The sequence below is a fragment of the Sus scrofa genome, chromosome 5 (genome assembly GCF_054392235.1).
Source record: "Sus scrofa isolate SSC_HxYL_T2T_F1_AM1 chromosome 5, Sscrofa_HxYL_maternal_Yorkshire_Landrace_v2.0, whole genome shotgun sequence".
In the NCBI taxonomy this organism is placed as follows: domain Eukaryota; kingdom Metazoa; phylum Chordata; class Mammalia; order Artiodactyla; family Suidae; genus Sus; species Sus scrofa.
In genome coordinates, this window is record NC_139387.1 from 4138710 (window position 1) to 4160038 (window position 21329).

The 21329-nt window shown below is 54.7% G+C and overlaps 1 protein-coding gene across 8 annotated transcripts in view; it reads left to right on the plus strand.

The window, feature by feature from the left end:
• Nucleotides 1–21329, plus strand: part of KIAA0930 — a 43577-nt gene that overhangs the window by 12035 nt on the left and 10213 nt on the right. For 7 of the 8 annotated variants that reach the window (XM_005663739.4, XM_085025420.1, XM_085025423.1 and 4 more), the window contains 4 exons: nt 15830–15981; nt 19719–19844; nt 19933–20010; nt 20280–20381. In XM_005663739.4, coding sequence (XP_005663796.2) covers nt 15830–15981; nt 19719–19844; nt 19933–20010; nt 20280–20381 — 458 coding nt within the window. Of the gene's footprint in view, nt 1–14898; nt 15333–15829; nt 15982–19718; nt 19845–19932; nt 20011–20279; nt 20382–21329 lie in introns of those variants that run through there. The other variant, XM_021091397.2, reaches the window with a different exon arrangement.

The following is a 21329-nucleotide window of genomic DNA, read 5'->3' on the forward strand; positions in this document are numbered from 1 at the left end:
CATGAGGTTGCAGGTTCGATCCCTGGCCTTGCTCAGTGGGTTGAGGATCCAGTGTTGCCGTGAGCTGTGGTGTAGGTTGCAGACGCAGCTCGGGTCCTGCGTTGCTGTGGCTCTGATGTAGGCCGGTGGCTACAGCTCCAATTTGACCCCTAGCCTGGGAACCTCCATATGCCACGGGTGTGGCCCTAGAAATGGCAAAAAGACAAAACAAATAAATAAATAAATAAAAAGAGAAGAAACTTTAAAACGTACGTACATATATATATATAGTTTAAAAATATATTTGTGTGTGTGTATATTTTTTGCCACACCCTCGGCATGCAGACGTTTCCAGGCCAGGGATCGAACCCGAGCCACAGCCTTGACAGCACCAGCGTCTTTACTCCTAGGCCACCAGGGAACTCCGTCGTTCTATTTTGGTGCTTTCTGTTCTGTTCCATTGATCTGTCTCATTGTGCTCCAACCAGTCAGTACTTTGCTTTCATTAATCGCTCGGTTCATTTCATTTATTCGTTTAATTGGCCGATACTGTTTCCTGTAGGCCAGATCCTGTCCTAGGAACTCAGTATACAGCAGTGAACAAAACAGTCAGAGAGGGAGAATGCTCATAGCTTCATGGAGCTGGCATTCCCGTGGGCCTCTGTTAAAACAGCTCCCTTCGAGGAGGGCAGGTGCTGACACACAGGGGCCCCGGCCAACTCCAGCCTGCTGCCCGTGTGTGTAAATGGGCTTGTACTGGCACCCAGCCACGTCCCTGTCTTTATGTCTCGCCATGGGTGATTTTGGAATTGGGACAGGACCATAGGGTCTGTGGAGCCTAAGCCATTTTCTCTCCGGACCTTAAAAAAAGCTTGTTGGCTCCTGTCGTAGGAAAAACTGAAAGCAGACAAAATACATGGGTCCAGTGTGTATGGTGCCATATGGTGACAGGCTGTGGAGGAAAAAGCAGGAAGTGGGATGGGGCTGTTGACTGTTGGGTTGGGGTTTACAATTTTTCCCTGTCTTTTTCTTCCTTTATTTCTCTCTCTCTCTCTCTCTCTTTCTCTTCTTCTTTCTTTTTCTTTTTCTTTTTAGGGCCGCACCAGCAGCATATGGAGGTTCCCAGGCTAGGGGTCTAATCGGAGCTGCAGCTGCCAGCCTACACCACAGCCAGATCCGAGCTGCCTCCGTGACCTACACCACAGCTCACGGCAGTGCCGGATCCTTAACCCACTGAGTGAGGCCGGGGATCAAACCCGCTACTTCATGGTTCCTAGTCAGATTTGTTACCCCTGAGCCACAGCGGGAACGCCTACAATGTTCAACAGGGCAGTTTGGGAAGGCCTCGCTGAGGAGGTAGATATTTGAGTTAAGAGCCAAGGGGAGGGAGGCAGGAAGCCTCATGAGCGGGAAAGCGACAGGACTGATTGGGGCTTGGGCACCGGTGAGGCAGCTGGGACGGTAGCACAGGCCGATGGTGGCAGCCTGGCCCCAGGGGGAGGCGTGGTTCCAGGTGCGTTTAAAGACAGAATCAATGAAATGATGCAGAGATGACATCTGAGAGTTGTGCCGGCAGACAAAAAACAGCAGCGGAACTTGACAAATCTGTAAATGAACATTTCTGTCCAGTGAGAGGGCTGTAAGTTTCTCCGGAACCCCCGTCGGGTGAGACAGTCGCTAAAGGTGATGTGGGGCTGAGGGAGGTTTTCTGCTTTTGTGTTTGGAAGTTGGGTGATCCTTGAGGATTGCGTGTGGTTTGTTTGTTTTTGGCTGTGCCTGCGGCATGTAGAAGTTGCCAGGCCAGGGACCGAACCCGCGCCACAGTGACGATGATGCCAGATCCTTAACCCACTGTACCACCAGGGAACTCCTTGGGTATTGTATTTCTTAGGATTCTTTTGGTTACAAGAAACAAATCCATAGTCGCTTAGACAAAACGAGAAATATATTGGCTCACAATCTGCTGAGGAGTTGCAAATGGAAGCTTCCAGAAGACCAGGAGTGCCCAATACTGAGGACTTGTGGCCCCCACTTGCTGCAGCTCCGACCTGATCGCCGCCGTCTGGCCTTTTCCACGTGGCGGGAGAGGGGCATCCAGCAGCCCCTTGGTTTTATGTCAGCAACACCAAAGGACAATGTGCAGCTTGAGTTGATGGTGGCAGGAGGATTTAGCTTTCTAGTGCATCTTCACATCTGATAGAAATCACTCCCGGAGTTCCCTTCGTGGCTCAGCCGCTAACAAACCTGACTCGTATCCGTGAGGATGCGGGTTTGATCCCTGGCCTCCCTCAGTGGGTTAAGGATCCCGCACTGCTGTGAGCTGTGGTGTAGGTCACAGATGCAGCTTGGATCCTGCGTTGCTGTGGCTGTGGGGTAGGCCGGCAGCTGCAGCTCCGATTAGACCCCGAGCCTGGGAACCTCCATAATACCGCGAGTGCGGCCCTAAAACGGAAGAAGAAAAATCATGTCCCCAGCATCCCTCTTTCTGAATTTTCTTGTCTTCTTATTTTAAAACATTCTCCTGGAATTCCTGTCGTGACTCAGTGGTTAACGGATCCGACTAGGAACCATGGGGTTGCAGGTTTGATCCCTGGCCTTGCTCAGTGGGTTAAGAATCCGGCATTGCTGTGAGCTTGTGGTGTAGGTTGCAGATGCAGCTCTGATCCCGCGTGGCTGTGGCTGTGGTGTAGGTCACAGACGCGGCTCAGATCTGGCATTGCTGTGGCTGTGGTGTAGGCCAGCAGCTGGAGGTCTGATTAGGCCCCTAGCCTGGGAATCTCCATATGCCACAGGTGCGGCCCTAGAAAAGACAAAAATACAAAAAAAAAAAAACCCCAAAACAAACCATTCTCTTGGCATTTTCTTTTGGGTCATGTTAAATTAATAGATCAAATTAGGTAGAGTTGCTCCCTTTAGGATTTGAATATTTTTAGCTAAGAACTTGGTAAACCTTTTCACGTGTTCTTTTTTTTTTTTTTTTTTTTTTTTTTTTTAGGGCCACACCCGCAGCATATGGAGGTTCCCAGGCTAGGGGTCTAATCAGAGCTGTGGCCACCAGCCTACACCAGAGCCACAGCAATGCCACATCTGAGCCACGTCTGCGACATACACCACAGCTCACGGCAACGCTGGATCCTTAACCTACTGAGCAAGGCCAGGGATCGAACCTGCAACCTCATGGTTCCTAGTCAGATTCGTTTCCGCTGCGCCATGACGGGAAGTGCATAATTTCTTTTTTAAATATTTTTGTTGTCTAACTGCAGCGTCTGGTACCTTTGTGACAGTGTCGACCCAGGCACACCTTGTTTTATTGTGCCGAGTCACTTTATTGTGCTTCGCAGAGATGGCATTTTTTTTTTTTTCTTTTAGCATATCAAAGATTTGTGTCAACTGTGCATCTATCAATTCTCTGGGCACCACTTTCCAGCAGCGTTTGCTCATTTTTGTCTCTCCGTCGCAAGCTGGTCATTCTTGGAGTATTTCAAACTTTTTCGTTATTAGCATGTTTGTTATGGTGACCTGTGGTCAGTGATCCTGTGCTGTCACTACTCATCCAAGGCTCAGGTGATGGTTAGCAGTTTTTAGAAATAAAGGACTTTTGGTTTTTGTGGGGGTTTTTTTTGCCTTTTCGGGCCGCACCCGAGGCGTATGGAGAGTCCCAAGTCGGGGGCAAATCGGAGCCACAGCGACCAGCCTACACCACAGCCACAGTAATGCCAGATCCGAACTGCATCTGCAACCGTGTAGCTCACGGCAACGCCGGATCCTTAACCCACTGAGTGAGGCTAGGGATCGAACCCGCAACCTCATGGTTCCTAGTTGGATTCGTTTCCACTGAGCCACGTGGGAACTCCGAGAAATAAAGGATTTTTAAACTAAAGTGTGTTTTTGGTTTTTTCAGGCATAATGCTGTGGTGCACGTGATAGACTACAACACAGCATACGCGTAACTTTTAACTTCACTGGGAGACCAGAAATTTGTGTGGCTTGCTTTATTGTGACGTTCTGCTCTTGAACCAAACTCGCAAGGTCTCCGGGACATCCTGTAATAGTGGGTTGTGATGATACTTATTTTGTCCTTAACATTTCCTAGTTGAGATACATGTTTAAGGAAGTATCTGTTTATTTCTTTCTTATGGAGGTTTTTTTTTTTTTGGCTGCCCTACTGCATATGGAGCTCCCAGGCCGGGGATCTGATCTGAGCTGCGAACTAAGCCACAGCTGTGGTAACGCCAGATCCTTAACCCACTGTGCCGAGCTGGGGATCAAACCCATGTCCCAGCTTGTTGCTTATCCCATTGCTCCACAGCGGGAGCTCCTGGAGTTTTTTAAAATATGAAGAATAGGTATGGAATTTTATGGAATGTTCTGTCACCTGGGAGATGACCATGTGTCATTTCTTTTTTGAACATAAGTATGTGAATAGATTTCCTAATATTGGACTTTTTTTTTTTTTTTTTTTTTTTTGTCTTTTTACCTTTTTTCTAGGGCGGCTCCCACGGCACATGGAGGTTTCCAGGCTAGGGGTCTGATTGGAGCCGTAGCCACCAGCTTACACCAGAGCCACAGCAACGCGGGATCCAAGCTGCGTCTGCAACCTACACCACAGCTCACGGCAATGCTGGATCCTCAACCCACTGAGCGAGGCCAGGGATCAAACCCACAACCTCATGGTTCCTAGTCGGATTCTTTAACCACTGCGCCACGACGGGAACTCCATGGACCATTTTTGTATTTCTGCATTAAATCCTTCTCAGCCATGGCATATAGTTTTAGTGGATTGATGCAGTCTTTTAAATATTGTATGTAAGATTTATATGTTCTGTCCACGAGTGAGATTAGCCTGTAGTTTTCTGTGTGTGTGTCTGTTGGTTTTCAAATCAGTGCTTTGCCTGCCTGTTTAAAAGAATTTGCAGGTTTCTTAGGCTGTAAAAGTGAGTAGCATCAGGGCTATTTCTTTGTTTGTTTGTTTGTTTTGTCTTTTTGGCATTTCTTGGGCCGCTCCTGCGGCATATGGAGGTTCCCAGGCTAGGGGGTCCTAAAATGTTTGTTTGTTTGTTTGTTTTTTGTCTTTTTGGCATTTCTTAGGGCTCTTTCTTGAAGACCTGGTCATGTCTTCTCAAAAACATCTCTTGGCCCATCCCTGCAAAGTCCTTTCCTGGGAAGTAGCTCTTGGACAGTTTTCTGTCTTGTGATGCGTGACCATTGTTTTTAATGGCTCTGAATGATTCTAAGTAGGGTATTACCGTAGCTGGCTTAACCTGTGTGGTTTAATGGTATGGAAAAGGATGGGGGGGGGCGGTTCAAGGAATGCCTCCCAAGATCCAGTTCGTAACTCTTCCAGAGGTCTGGCGGATGGAAAACAATTCCCAGTCCTACCAGTAAGCAGGGAGCGGTCTTTGTTCCTGGAGTGCTGGGGGGTGCTGGGTGCTGTTCCGAGCACCTGGGATTATCCTGTCCCCCTGGAGACTGTAGGAGGGCGTTTCTGGGGGCTCAGAGGTGTGGCGGGGTGAGGCGTGGGAGCCCGAGTCTCCTCACTTACACAGCAGCCAGGAGGCCCCAGGCCCTGCGCACGCCTCCACGCGGGGCCTTGGAAAGGATGGGAGCTGTCCCTGTTGAGGGGCTGGGTTCGAGCCACTGGATCCCCCAGCCTCACTTGCCTTGTCTTGAAACCCAGGGCTGAGCCTGTAGACTAAACTGCGGTTCCCCCACCTCGTCAGGTTGCCCTGAGGAGGGTCTGAAGAGGCGACAGGTGGAAGGGCTTCATACACTGTGGGGTGCGGGCCGCACGTGCGCCGTCATCCCTGCTCTTCATTCCTCAGCCAGTACTGTGCTGACACCGTCATGTCACCCCCTCGGCACAACCAGAGGGGGGGTCTCCTCGGGCGTCGGGCCCCTGACCTGGGCGTGGGCGGCAGGGGTTCTCATCCCCACACAGCCTCCCCGACGCATCCCCAAAGCCACTAGTCTGGTGCAGGTCAGAGCCGTGACCGATGACAGCAGGTCCCTCCCTCGAGGTGGGGGAGGCAGCTCGAGCTGGACGGTTGCAGTCTTTCTGAGGCAGCCCGTCCTCTTCGAGCGTGATTGTGTGTTTGCAGATTGACCCTCCCTCTGACCTGGAGCCCTCACGCCACGTCAGTCCCTTCAGTGTGTTTGTGGTGGAAAACTCCAGACGCGTGCGGAGTGATGGGAACCGGGTCCGCCGAGGCTGAGCAGGGCAGCACCTGCTGTTTGGGCTCATCCTGCTCATGGGCTCTTGAGCGCCATGCGCTGCACCCCTGTGCTTTTTGTCAGTGATTCGGCCGTTTAAAGTGGCACCAGGCCTAAAGCCGCAGTGCTTTCTAGACCCCAGCATGAGAAGGCTGTGATGGGCCTGCGGAGAAAATACTCCTCAGGTAAGCCTTGTGCAGGCACGGGCTCTGGTGCCGGTGGCCTGGCGTTCAGTGCGAATGGCCTCGCTCGGTGCTAAACACGGTGTCTTTCTATGGAGAGAAATCAGAAGAGGAGGTTTGTATGGATGGATTGCCGAGGTTGTGACCGGAGGCTTGCAGGGGCCCAGCCCTCTCTCTCCCCCGGGGTAGCAGCTTGGGATCAGTGGAGTGTGTGTCTGTCCGTCTGTCTGCCTGTGTGTCTGCTTTATAGAACCCAAGTGGCCTGGCCAGCGACGGCCCCAGCCCAGCGGGGAGGCCGCCTGCGGGCCTGGAGCTGTCCGTGGTGCTGCCCCAGGGAGGGGCTCGACCTCCGAGGCCTGCATCTCTGCCTTGTCCATCATCCCCTGGATTCAGGGGCCTGGAAGCCTGCTGCCCCCGCGGCCAGATGGCAGGGAGGCTGCGGCCGAGAGCGTCCTGGAGATTAGAGAGGTCTCGGCTGGGCTGGCGGCTCCCGGGGCTGCGATTTCCTGCTGGACAGGCCTTGGGAAAGGACGCAGGGAGAAGGGGTTCACGTGGAGGAAGAGAGAGCACTGCTGTCACGGGCCACACAGGGTCCAGTTCCCCTCGTGGTTTTTTTTGGGGGGGGGGGTTCAAATATATTTTTTAAAGTTTATTTTGTATTGCTATTTCCCCAGCACACTTTTTCTTTTCTCACTGTGCAGCATGGGGACCCAGTTACACATACATGCACACATAATTTTGTCTCCCATTGTCGTGCTGCGTTGTGAGTATCCAGACATAGCTCTCAGTGCTCCGCAGCAGGAGCTCACTGCTAATCCAGTCCAAAGGCAATCGTTGGCCCCAGCTCCGTCGAGCCCAAGCTCCCCCTCCCTCCCCCTCCCTCCAGACCCCTTGTGGTTTATGCACAGTTCCCGGACTGTGTGGTTTAGGGACCCTGGCAGCCTTGGGACCAGGGACCTCCTCTGAGCAAGCTGCCCTGTGACAGGGACAGAACTTTACTGCCTCCGAAGGACCTTGGTCCTGGCCTCTCTCCCCCAGTCCTCCCCGTGGGAGGGGGCCAGGTGAGACCCTCTGACGGATGTGGTCCCTGGGCCTCAGGGGTTCAGTGAACTGGCTTTAGGGAGACGTCGAGGCAGGCCCTGGACGCAGATGTGCGTGGCTGCACATGCTAACGTGCCCCGTGCCTGGGCACGTCCAGCCTTCGCCCTGACCTTGCCCCTTCCCAGCCTTTTGGACTTGCCGACCCCCTTCCTCCCTCTCTCCTCCCCCATCCCCCTTCTCTCTCTCTCTCATGAGCCTGTGACGTTCACCAGAAGTCTACATTCATGGGAAAAAGTACTACCATCTTGCTGCTTTCTTCTTTTTTTTCTGTTTAAGGCTGCACCCGTGGCATATGGAAGTTCCCAGGCCAGGGGTCCATTCGGAGCTGCAGCTGCTGGCCTACACCACAGCCACAGCAATGCAGGATCCAAGCTGTATCTTTGACTTTCCCCACAGCTCACGGCAACGCCGGATCCCCGACCCCCTGAGCAAGGCCAGGGATCGAACCCGTGTCCTCATGGATACTAGTCAGGTTCGTTTCCTCTGCACCACGATGGGAGCTCCAGTACCATCTTACTATTCAAAATACTAAAAGTGAAAAAAGGAAGGAGAAAACGTGTTCCCTGTGTGGTGCAGCAGCTCCCTTCGTGCGGGGGAGGTGGGGGGTCTCCAGTGCCCGGCGTGGTTTATGTGCTTGTAACCAGTGCGGCTAGAGTGCGTCTCTGTCTTTTCGCCAGACTGCATCACGCGCGTGGCCACATCCCCATTGGGCTTCATAGGCGTCCTTTTTATTTTTTTATTTTTCTTTCTTTCTTTTTTTTTTTTTTTGGCTGCAACAGGCTTGATGTGGGATCTCGGTTCCCAGGCCAGGGATTGAACCCGGGCCACAGTGGTGAAAGCGCTGAATCCTAACCGCTACACCGCTGGGGCCTCCCTTCATAGGCTCCCTTTTAAAGTTTGATGGAGGTTGGGTTTCGTGCCTAGAGCACAGTGTACCTAGATTTTTTTAGGATTCAGTGAATGTTATTATATTTATAGTTGTACAACCATCATCACAACCTAACTGTACAGCATTTTCCATCCCGGCCCCCGGTCCACCCCCCTCCCTCCCACTTGTCTGTCCCCTTTGGTAACCGGAAGTTTTTCAAAGTCTGCGAGTGTGTTTCTGTTCTGCAAAAAAGTTCATTTGTATCTTTTTTTTTTTTTTAGATTCTACATATAAGTGATGCCATGTTTGTCTCTTGCTGTCTAACCTCACTTCCGGTGGTAATTTCTAGGTCCATCCGCATTGCTACAAATGCCATTATTTCATTCTTTTGTTAATGGCTGAGTAACCTAGATTAAATGTCAGTAGTTACAGGAGTTCCCATAATGGCTCAGCGGTTAGCGAACAAGACTAGCATCCCTGAGGACACGGATGTCAATCATTATAGAATATTCTTTTCTATTTTCTCTTTCCTTATTACTGCGATGACCTGTCATTTGCTCTCATTAATGACCTAGGGAATATCTTTGTGCATAAGGCATTTATTTATTCTTCTTATTTTTTTGTCTTTTTAGGGCTGCACGCACAGCATATGGAGGTTCCCAGGCGAGGGGTCAAATTGGAGCTGTAACCACTGGCCTACACCACGGGTCACAGTAATGCCGGATTCTCAACCCAATGAGCGAGGGCAGAGATCGAACCTACGTCCTCATGGTGACCAGTCAGATTTGTTTTCACTGAGCCACGACGGGAACTCAGCATTTATTTATTTTATTACTGTTTTTTCTTTTCCATAAGGTAGAGTCCCACAAGCAGGAGAATGCTCACTTGTTTCTCACAAAGGATGTAATGATTTTTGTTCTCTGATGATGTGACAGCTCTCGGTTCAGTGTGATCTCGCCAGCTTTGGCTGTTAGAACTTTTTTTTTTTTCCCATTTCTTGGGCCGCTCTCGCGGCATATGGAGGTTCCCAGGCTAGGGGTCGAATCGGAGCTGTAGCCGCCGGCCTACACCACAGCCACAGCAACTTGGGATCCGAGCCGCGTCTGTGACCTACACCACAGCTCACGGCCACGCTGGATTCTTAACCCACGGAGCAAGGCCAGGGATCGAACCCGCAATCTCATGGTTCCTGGTCGGATTCGTTAACCACTGCGCCACGACGAGAACTCCCTCCTAGAACTTTTTATCAACTTCACTGGAGTAGTTTGTGTGCAGTAACCCGCGTCCACGGAACGTACGGAATCGGATGCACTTTGATACCTAAAAGCACCACCAGAGGCAAGAAACACAACATTTGGGGGCAACCACCAGTCTGCTTTTTGTCACCGTAGTTTTGCCTTTTCTGAAGCGTCCCGTGGACGTGATTGTGCGACGCGTAGCCCTTTGCCTGCTGGCCTGTTTCACTCAGCGGGTTGGTGTTGACGCTTCCCTCAGTCCGCATGGACCAGTGCTTTTGCTCTTACTGCGCTGAGAGTCCGTTGCGTGGCCACGGTGCGTGAGTCCGTCCTCCTGGGTTCTGACGTGGGCCTCTTGGGAGCATCCGTGTACCCATGTTTGTGCAGACAGGGGCCTCATGGCTCGGGGGGGGCTGAATCACTCTTTTTTTTTTTTTTTTTTTTTTTTAAGGTTTGTTTATTTATTTATTTAGTCTTTTTGCCTTTTTCTTTTTTCTTTTTTTTTTTATTTTCCCACTGTACAGCAAGGGGGTCAGGTCATCCTCAGATGTATATATTGCAGTTACAGTTTTTTCCCCCACCCTTTCTTCTGTTGCGACATGAGTATCTAGACATAGTTCTCAATGCTATTCAGCAGGATCTCCTTATAAATCTATTCTAGGTTGTGTCTGATAAGCCCAAGCTCCCGATCCCTCCCACTCCCTCCCCCTCCCATCAGGCAACCACAAGTCTCTTCTCCAAGTCCATGATTTTCTTTTCTGAGGAGATGTTCATTTGTGCTGGATATTAGATTCCAGTTATAAGTGATATCATATGGTATTTGCCTTTGTCTTTCTGGCTCATTTCACTCAGGATGAGATTCTCTAGTTCCATCCATGTTGCTGCAAATGGCATTATGTCATCCTTTTTTATGGCTGAGTAGTATTCCATTGTGTATATATACCACATCTTCCGAATCCAATCATCTGTCGATGGACATTTGGGTTGTTTCCATGTCCTGGCTATTGTGAATAGTGCTGCAATGAACATGCGGGTGCATGTGTCTCTTTTAAGTAGAGCTTTGTCCGGATAGATGCCCAAGAGTGGGATTGCGGGGTCATATGGAAGTTCTATGTATAGATTTCTAAGGTATCTCCAAACTGTTCTCCATAGTGGCTGTACCAGTTTACATTCCCACCAGCAGTGCAGGAGGGTTCCCTTTTCTCCACAGCCCCTCCAGCACTTGTTATTTGTGGATTTATTAATGATGGCCATTCTGACTGGTGTGAGGTGGTATCTCATGGTAGTTTTGATTTGCATTTCTCTTATAATCAGCGATGTCGAGCATTTTTTCATGTGTTTGTTGGCCATCTGTATATCTTCCTTGGAGAAATGTCTATTCAGGTCTTTTGCCCATTTTTCCATTGATTGATTGGTTTTTTTGCTGTTGAGTTGTATAAGTTGCTTGTATATTCTAGAGATTAAGCCCTTGTCAGTTGCATCATTTGAAACTATTTTCTCCCATTCTGTAAGTTGTCTTTTTGTTTTCTTTTTGGTTTCCTTTGCTGTGCAAAAGCTTTTCAGTTTGATGAGGTCCCATGGGTTTATTTTTGCTCTAATTTCTATTGCTTTGGGAGACTGACCTGAGAAAATATTCATGATGTTGATGTCAGAGAGTGTTTTGCCTATGTTTTCTTCTAGGAGTTTGATGGTGTCCTGTCGTATATTTAAGTCTTTCAGCCATTTTGAGTTTATTTTTGTGCATGGTGTGAGGGTGTGTTCTAGTTTCATTGCTTTGCATGCAGCTGTCCAGGTTTCCCAGCAATGCTTGCTGAATAGACTTTCCTTTTCCCATTTGATGTTCTTGCCTCCCTTGTCAAAGATTAATTGACCATAGGTGTCAGGGTTTATTTCCGGATTCTCTATTCTGTTCCATTGGTCTGTCTGTCTGTTTTGATACCAGTACCACACTGTTTTGATGACTGTGGCTTTGTAGTATTTCTTGAAGTCTGGGAGAGTGATGCCTCCTGCTTGGTTTTTGTTTCTCAGGATTGCTTTGGCGATTCTGGGTCTTTTGTGGTTCCATATAAATGTTTGGATTGTTTGTTCTAGTTCTGTGAACAATGTCATGGGTAATTTGATAGGGATTGCATTGAATCTGTAGATTGCTTTGGGTAGGATGGCCATTTTCACAATATTGATTTTCCCAATCCAGGAACATGGAATATCTTTCCATTTCTTTACATCTTCTTTGATTTCTTTGATTAAGGTTTTATAGTTCTTGGCATATAGGTCCTTTACCTCTTTGGTCAGGTGTATTCCGAGGTATTTGATTTTGTGAGGTACAATTTTAAAAGGTATCGTATTTTTGTATTCCTTTTCTAATGTTTCATTGCTGGTATACAGAAATGCAACTGACTTCTGAATGTTAATCTTATATCCTGCCACTTTGCTGAATTTATTAATCAGTTCAAGGAGTTTTGGGGTTGAGTCCTTAGGGTTTTCTAGGTATAGTATCATATCATCTGCATACAGTGACAGTTTGATCTCTTCTCTTCCTATATGGATGCCTTTTATTTCTTTTGTTTGTCTAATTGCTGTGGCTAAGACTTCCAAAACTATGTTGAAGAGCAGTGGTGAGAGTGGGCATCCCTGTCTTGTTCCAGATTTGAGTGAGAAGGCTTTCAGTTTTTCCCCATTGAGGATTATATTTGCTGTGGGTTTATCATAAATGGCTTTGATTATATTCAGGAATGTTCCCTCTATACCCACTTTGGCGAGGGTCTTGATCATGAATGGATGTTGAACTTGTCAAATGCTTTTTCTGCGTCTATTGAGATGATCATATGATTTTTGACCTTTTTTTTGTTAATGTGGTGTATGATGCTGATTGATTTGCGTATGTTGAACCATCCTTGTGAACCTGGGATGAACCCAACCTGGTCATGGTGTATAATTTTTTTGATATGTTGTTGGATTCGGTTGGCTAAGATTTTGTTGAGAATTTTTGCATCTATGTTCATCAATGATATTGGGCGATAGTTTTCTTTTTTGGTGGTATCTCTGTCTGGTTTTGGAATGAGGGTGATGGTGGCCTCATAGAATGTCTTTGGGAGTATTCCTTCTTCTTCAACCTTTTGAAAGAGTTTAAGGAGGATGGGCACCAATTCCTCTTTATATGTTTGGTAAAATTCACCTGTGAAGCCATCTGGTCCTGGACTTTTATTTGTAGGGAGTGTGAATCACTCTTAAATGTATGTTTAATCTCGTAAAATCTGCCAGGTGCCCGGAGTGGTATTTTATTTATTTATTTATTCACTTAATTTATTTTGCTTTTTAGGGCCGCACCTGCAGCATGCGGAGGTTCCCAGGCTAGGGGTCAAATCAGAGCCGTGGCTGCCGGCCTACACCACAGCCACAGCAATGCCAGATTCCACTTGTATCTGCTCATGGCAATGCTGGATCCTTAAGCCACTGAGCAAGGCCAGGGATGGAACCTGCATCCTCAGAGAGACTGGTTGGGTTCTTAACCCACTGAGCCACAATGAGAAATCCCCCCTAAGTGGTATTTTTTATTTTTTATTTTTATCTTTTTTTTTTTTTTTTTTTTTTTTTTGCTCTTTAGGGCCTCACCTGTAGAATATGAAGGTTCCTAGGCTAGGGGTTGAAGCAGAGCTGCAGCTGCCGGTCTATACCACAGCCATAGCAACGCGGGATCTGAGCCGTGTCTGTGACCTCCACCACAGCTCATGGCAATGCTGGATCCTTAACCCACTGTGCCGGGCTGGCGATCGAACCTGTGTCCCAGTGCTCCTAAGACGCCACTGATCTCGTGGTGCCACAGCGGGAACTCTGGCAAAAATCTTTAAATAAAGATCCCATAGCTGTGGTGTGGACGCAGTGGGAGGGGCAGTGGGTGGGTTCTAGAGAGGCTGGTGCCCGCCTGGGTGGGGGGCTGGCAGTGAGGGGGGAGGACTGTGTGTGGCCCCAGCCACGTGGCTGCTGGGAGTTTCGGTTGGAAGCGTGAGTGGTGGCCGGTCCTCTCGGAGATGGCTTCCCGGCGCGGCTGGCCCCAGGCGCCCCGGTGTGAGCTGAGCCTTCCCGTCAGGTGTGGGCGCTGACAGGCGGTCCATGCGCTCAGGCTCCTGGGGCCTGCGGGCTTCGCTCACTGCCCAGGCTGGAGGAGCTGCGAAGACAGTGATTTTTCAGCATTTAAAGCAGGGACGTGGGGCGGCCTGTGTGGACCCTGCCGGGCCAGGCCTGGCTGGGCGCGTGGCATACTTGAGAGCAGATTGGCAGGGGTTTCGTTCCCCAGCCCAAGAGCCCTCCTGGGCATTGCGCTCCTGGGGCTGCCAGCAGCCTGCTGAGCGCCTCATGTCCGTCATCTGGTTCCAGAGCCTCGCATTTTCCGAGAGCCTGAGCGCGGGGGTCTGGGGGGGTCTGAGGACTTAGCAGTTTCTGGCTCTGATCTTTTTAACCTCTTGAAAGACCGTTTCTTCTGTGAAAGGGGCCGTCATTCTAACAGGGCAGTGATGATGAGAGGGCGCCCTGCCCTGCGGGGAGAGCTCATTCAGCGATGACCTGCCAGTGCTCGGAGTGGCAGTTGTGTGGCAAATCGTAGCTCCCTTCCGCCTGCAGAGTCGAAAGAGCGCCTGTCGCTTGGAGCCCTGACCCACAGCTTGTTGTGGCCAGAGCTGCTCCCGTGTCCCCTGTGGGACCAGGAAGCCTTGGCGTGGGTGGTCTTTGGCGGTTTGGGGCCCTTTGCCGGGCTTGGGCTCAGAAGGAACGGGAAGGAAACCAAGTTACAGGAAGTTCTTGTTTTGTTTGGAGTAACAGGGCACCTTTGCCTAATTTTGCAGGGCTCCGTAGGGCGTGAATTGGGGTTGCCTCTTGGGAAAGTGTGGCAAGAGGTCAGAGCCACAAGGCAGAAGGATGCACGCGGCATCTCTCCGTCTGTGCCTGCGAGCTTGGGGACGTGGCTCTCAGGCCTTGGCCTTTGTATCGGTCGGGCTCACGGGCCCAGACCCCTGACTCATGAGACCCCTTCTGTTTTCCTCTCAAGGGAGCCAGACAGGGTGTGGGAGTGGGGTGGGCTGCAGACTGCCCGCAGCAGCCCGGCAGAGGGCAGAGGGCAGGAGCGGGTGTCCAGCTGGGTCTTGGGTCCCTACCAGAGCGTATGGCTCGAGTACGGACAGGCTGGGGTCAGGTTTCCAGGGCCTGATGGCTGAGGCCCAGGAGGAGGGGGGCGTGGGCTGCAGGAACTGCCATGAGGACAGGAAAGGGCCCTCAGGTTGCCCAACCCCAGGGTAGGGTTGGGTCCAGCACCCAGATGAAGACTCAGTTGCAGAGGTAGTTTCTGGAGAAGACGAAAGAAACCAGCAATGGTGTACAATTTTGCGTTTCTAAGAAATGGCTCCGCAGCCTGTGGTGGCACTTGGTGGGGTCTGTCTAGACGCCCACTTTGGTGGGTCCAATTCTGTGCCAGGCTCTCTGCGCCTGTGGTCTCAGTCAGCCCGCCTCCACCCGCAGGATCCTGGGGATCAGAGAGGCCGTGCTGCTTCTGGCCATCACATAGCAGGTGCAGGGCTGGAGCGGAAGCTCAGTCTTCCCACCCAAGCCTGTGGGGTTTTTCTCCTTGTGTGGGAAGGAGCACCGTCCAGATGTATTTATCATCAGGAAAGAGTATTTACGGTAAAAGAGGAGTCGGTGCGGTGCGCTGCGGTCTGCGCGGTGCCGTGGCCAGGGTAGGGCGACCTCCTCCCTGCGTTCTGCCTGTGGGTGAGCCTGGCTGACAAAGGGGCAGCTGTTCCTTTAAGTCGGATTCTCCGTGGGAATTGCTGCAGCCTGGGGTGGGGGTGGGGGGATGTCGGGGAGGGAGGGGCCTGCCTGGCGGATCCCCCCCGCCCCAAGCCCTTCCGGCTCTCAGCCCAGACAGCCTGCAGTGACGTTCCCTCCTATTAGGTCTTTCCATCACTCCCCCAGCTGCTGATTCATCCCTGGGCCGGAGCCGGCTGCGCCGTGGGGCTCTCTGGCCGCCGCCGCCGCTGCCGGGTGGAGGGATTGGGCCTCCCGGGACGTGTCCTTGAGCCTCTTTGGCAGCCCCATGGCCGGGGGTGGGGGGCGGAGAGGGAATGGGGGGCTCTGAACCTCCCAGAGCCCTGGCCCATCTCTGAGCAGAAACACGGTGGGGGTCGGGGGCGGGGTGCTGGGCCCGGGTCCTGGGGCCGGGGCCCGGGAACCCCGGCCGCCCTCACTCCCCTCTGGCCTCTGTGCAGGGTGCTTCAAGGATGACCGCATCGTCTTCTGGACCTGGATGTTCTCCACCTACTTCATGGAGAAGTGGGCGCCGCGGCAGGACGACATGCTCTTCTACGTGCGCCGCAAGCTGGCGCTCGCGGGCAGCGAGGGCGCCCCCGACGGGAGGAAGGTGAGCGGCCCGGCGCCGCCTCCCTGCGGTCTCTCCGCCCCGGGTGGGCGAGGCGGCGTCCCTGCAGCCCTGTGCGCGTCGAGGGGGGGAGACGTGGCTCCTTTAGCAGCTCAGGGACAGTGACAGGCCGGCCAATGCTGGGACTGCTGGGCACGTGTGTACGGTATCATCCGCCTTCACCGTGACCCGGGAAAGCAGCAGGTACCACGGCTGCCGCACGGGGAGGAAGCACGTCCAGAGCCTGGGTGGTTTGGCCACTGTCTCCTAAGCGGGAAATAAATGCAAGAGCAAAGGGCTTGACCCCAGGGGCCCGGCTCCTCCCGCCACAGGCAGGGGACCAGGCTGGGTGAGGACGCCCTGCCTGCTGGGACCTGAGCCCGTCTCACCTGGTACCAGACACGGTCCTGAGCTCCCTGCCTCTTAGCTGGTGGTGTCTTCCCAGAAACTGGCAGGCAGATGTTCCTGACCCCCCTTTACTGGGAGGAAGGTGCAGGCTCGCTTTGGAAGGTGGCTCGCTTCGCGCGTTTCACCTGCTCTGTTAGGTGTGCGGAGGAGTTAATAGAACAAACTTTGCATGTTTTTCAGAAGCTTTATTTCGTGTTTGGTAAAATGTTTAATCCCCCTGGGTGCCAAACATGGAAACACAGCTTCCCTTTAAACAGAGGAAACGAGAGGGCGGCGAAGGAGGCAGGCCTGGAACCTGCAGCGTGCCTCCCCTGGCGCTGGTGACCCTGGGCTGTGGCACCATAGCCAGGGCTTGGCCTTCCTGCCGTGTGCCTGCCCTGTGAGCCTGACCTGTGCAGGACAGGTTCTGTGCATGGACGGGCCCGCTGCCCGCCGCAAAGGGACATGGTGGCTGGCAGGCCGGCGGCCACATGGCTGGTCTGGCTGGGCTGCTGCGTGACCCGCAGGAAGACGCAGGGTGGCCCAGGCCCTCTGGTGTCCATCTGGTGTCCATCTGGTGTCTGACAGCTGGCTGCGTGACTGTGCTGTCACCGGGGCCAGTGGGCACTCGGACCCAGAAATGCGTCACGTAGAGCCGACACCCTGTGGTAACCATGGTGACCAGAAGGGAGGGGAGCGGTCAGCAGAGGCCACTTGGGTGAGATGAGTCTTAAAGGAAAAGCTGCTCCCTAGCAGAGGGGACAGCGGCCCGGAAAGTCTCGGGGCCTCGTGCGTGCAGGAGGCAGCTGGTGGTTCTGTGCGGCTGGGTGGAGAAAGGCCAGGAACCCCGGAACATCCCGTGGGCGCTGAAGGTCACGGCCAGAGCCCCGGGAAACCGGCCACTGAGCCCGATACCCCATTCAGAAGGGCACCGTTTCTCAAGCTCTCGGGTGAGGGTGGAGGAGGGGCTGAGGGGGTCAGAGTGGAGGAGGGAGCTGCCCTGGTGGGGGTGGGGGTGGGGGCCGGGCGGGCATGGAGGAGGGGTCGGCTCCGAGGAGGTCCCGGGAAGTGGGCTTAACTGGCAGGGCTTCGGGTGAGGGACTGTGGGGCAGGAGGAGGACTCAGCCTGGCAGCCGGGCCTCGGGCTCGGGCTCGGGCCCCAGGTGGACACGGTACTGTTGCTGGAGGGGCCGCAGGAGATGGACAGCTGAATGTTGGGTGGCTTGAGGCACCTGTGGGACCCCCAGAGGGCCAGGTCCCCTAGGCAGTGGGTTTCCTCTCCGACACTCAGCAGGAAGGTCAGGGATGGAGGCAGAGATTTGGGACTGTGGCCACCAGGGTGGCACGGGGGCCCTCGGGTGGTGCGGTGAGAGGAGGGAGCCTGGAGGGGTAACAGAGAGGCCTAGGTCAGAGCCCTGAGCGACCAGCCAGGGACCTGGAGAGACTGGCCAGAGAGGGGCTGTGTGGGGATGCAGGACGAGAGGGGGTCAGACAGGCCGTTGGATCTGACCGGAGGCTGCAGAGGCCTCGCCAGCACAGCCCTGGTGCCGGCAGGACTGGAGCCACGCTCAGTGAGGGCGTGGGGGGGAAGGGGGCCTGGGAGGCAGGAGGAGGTGAGTTGGGGGCAGGTGTTGGTGCAGAGACGCTGAGCCGAGCACGTTTGGGAGCCTGGCCCAGGGCCCTGTGGTCCCGGGTCCACACGCTCGCCCCTTCTAGTCCAGCTTCGTCTCCTGGTGACCTTCTCAAGTCAGCTCCCCTCCTAGGAAAGGGGGGCCTGGCTAAGGCCCTCCCATCGCACATGCGGGGTTGGGGGGGCAGAGGTTGGGTGCTGTGACCACCCGAGTCCCCAGGCACAGGGTGCTGAGCATCCTGGGAGCCTCACCCCTGGCACCCCCCACGCTGGGCACGCTGTCTCTCGGCGCAGTTCTGGGGGTGCAGATGCTCCTCCCCCACGGGTCATCAGCCAGGAGAACCCAGGAGCCCCTGCCCCGGGTGAACAGCCAGCTGGTGACAGAGCTGTGGGCTCCAGCCTCTGCCCCCACTCCTCTGGCCTTTTGGCGTCTGCTGGGGCTCGGATCGCGGATAACGTTTATTTGCACAATCTCGGTGTTTTCTCTAAGCAGCGGGTTGAGGCCAGAGGCACCAGAAGGACTGGGCGCAGCTGAGACTCAGCCACACTGGGGATTTCTAATCAGGGAGGTTTTCTCAGCCTGATTTGGCCTTGAAGCCTCTGGGGGGCGGGGGGGCAGGGAGAGGCCAGGTGGGAAGGAGCGGAACGCCGTTTCTTGCAGGGAGGGAACCCTGGACTCAGGACTGAGCAATTGGGGGCAGGAGGTCCGGGGCTGTGTGTGAACTCTCCTGAGGACTGGGGGGTGTTGAGGTCAGTGAGGGGAGCCTGAGTCCGTGGGAGCTTGTGGTAGTCCAGCTCTTCATGTGCTAGAATGTTCCACTGAACACCTGCAGTGAGCTCTGCAGATGTCTCTCTCCAGCACTGGGAGCACAAAATGACTCGGATTCGGCTGGTCCTGGGGGAGCCCCTGGGCTGTTGGGACAGACAGACAGCATAGCCAGTGGCACATGGAGAGTAGGTGCTGTGATGGGGGTAGTTGGGGACCCACAAAGAGGAGCAGGTGACATCTGGCTGGAATGTTGTAGGGCAGAGAGAGGGAACACCAGTGGACTCCTGTGTGAAGGGACCAGCACTTGGAGGGGGCGGGGTGTCAGACACCCTCGTGGCCGTGTCCTGCCAGGGAGGCCCGCGTGGTGTCCGCCTGTAGTGTTTGGAAGGCAGCAGGTGGGCAGTCATGTGAGTCACCCTGCAAGGCCTCGAGGTGTTAGGTGGATGGGGCGGGGGGCGGGGGGGAGACCGTGCTGTTCCCAGGCAGCCTCTCTGCCCCCCCGCTGCTCAAAAGAACAGGGAGGAGAGGAAGGCCCCGGGCAGGCGAGCCGAGGGCCCCGCTGCAGCGTCTGCGCACTGCGGGTTCTCTGCGACAAGCCGGGCCCGGGCTGCTTCCCGCCCCCTCCTCTTGCTGCAGCCGAGTTGGTACCCGGTCGCCATAGCAACTGGAGGGCTTCCTCACTGGGCCAGCGGTGGAGGGTGGAGGGTGGACAGGCTGCCTGAAGGCGAGGCAAGGAGCAGCGGTGGGGGTGACAGGAGGCTGGCACCCCCTGCCCTGCTACAGGGCCCACGGGACGACCTCGGAGGCTCCAGTCTTGGGTAACCCTGGTCACCTGGCTAGAGAACCGGGAGGGAGACAAGTCCGCATCTGTGTTGACGTGTGGCCAGCGCAGTGGTCAGGGAGGGGATGCCCGGCGCCGTGGGGCCCGGACCCACGCGTGCCCTGTGCCCGCAGCCGGCGGAAGCCGAGCCCGAGGTGGAGGTGGAAGTGTACCGGCGGGACTCCAAGAAGCTGCCGGGCCTCGGGGACCCCGACATCGACTGGGAGGAGAGCGTCTGCCTGAACCTCATCCTGCAGAAGGTGGGGTGCGGGGCAGGGCTCCAGGAGGGGGTCGGGAGGGCCCCGAGGCTGGCGGCCCTCCGCACGCACGGCGCGCGCTCTCTTCCAGCTGGACTACGTGGTGACATGCGCCGTGTGCACGCGCACCGACAGCGGGGACATCCACGTCCACAAGAAGAAATCCCAGGTGAGCCCTGGCCGCCCGGCGCCTTCGGGAGCTAAGTCCTGCTCCTCGCTCCCGGCCCCGCGGGGAGGGCTCGACTCCAGGCCTGAGCGGGGCGCCTGGACCAGCTCATCCGGGACAGCGTCTCCCCGAGCGGCTGCCTGGCGCTGAGCAGTGCGACCTCGGCCCCCAGCGCCTGGGACCCTGGGACGACACTCTCCACCGACTCGAGTGGCTCCGGGCCTGGGCGCGGGCGGGGCCTCACTGGGTCCTTAAAATCTGCTTTCTTTCAGCAAGTGTTCGCATCTCCCAGTAAACACCCCATGGACAGCAAAGGGGAGGAGTCCAAGATCAGCTACCCCAACATCTTCTTCATGATCGACAGCTTCGAGGAGGTGGGCCCGGCTCCCCCCGTCAGGCCTGCACCCGCTCGGGAAGGCGGTGGGCACGGGGCTGGGCGTCCGCTCCAGGCCTCAGTTTCCGCAGCTGTGAGATGAGCGGCAGGGTTGACAGATCGGATGCGCTCAGGAGGGGGAGAAGCCTCGTGATCGTCGCCCTGAGCCGCCCCTAAGCGCCTCCAGACCTGGGGTCCCAGATGTCCGCTGGCTGGGGCTGCAGAAGTTACCTGGGCCAAGCTTCTCTGTTTGAAGCTTGGAAACCTGCGGCCCAGTGCGGGGGGTGACTGGGGAGCTCAGGGTCCTGGGGACCCAGCCGGATGGGGCACTCGTTTCAGGTCTGTCTCCATTCGACTGGTGTCTCGAATCGGCTTAGGCTCAGGCTCACACAGCTCATCCACGGCAGAGCTGAGAGTTGAATCCCAATGTCTGTGACCTCAAAGCTCGGCCTGTACCAGCCCTCGGGAGCAGTGACTCGAGCAGGGTGGGGTGTCGTGTCCCGTGCACGCCTCCCTGGGCAGGCAGACCTGTGGTCTCCCGAGCCTGTGCCTGCACACAGGCCATGAAGCTCGGGGCCAGGTAGGGTGGCTGGGCTGAGCATCTGCAGCCCGAGTATAAGAGGAGCCCTGCAGTGTAGACCCATCACCGTGAACTGTTGAACTGGCACGAGGAAGAGAGATGGGGGACGGTGTCCTCTGAATGGCCGGCTGGGGTGGTGGCCCTCCTCCAGTCCCAGAGTCACTCTTGGGACCCCCACCCCCTCCTAGGCCCTGCCCCTGCCTCGCAGGTAGGCTGTCCCCTCCGTGCTGGTCTGGGAGGAGCGGTGGGAGGGCTGGTGGCCTCGGACATGGACCTGACACTGGCACCCACAAAGTGGGCCTTCCCGAGCAGGCTGCCCTGGCAGCCCCGGGCCAGTCGGGGCAGCAGGGGGCCAACAGGTGACCTCCC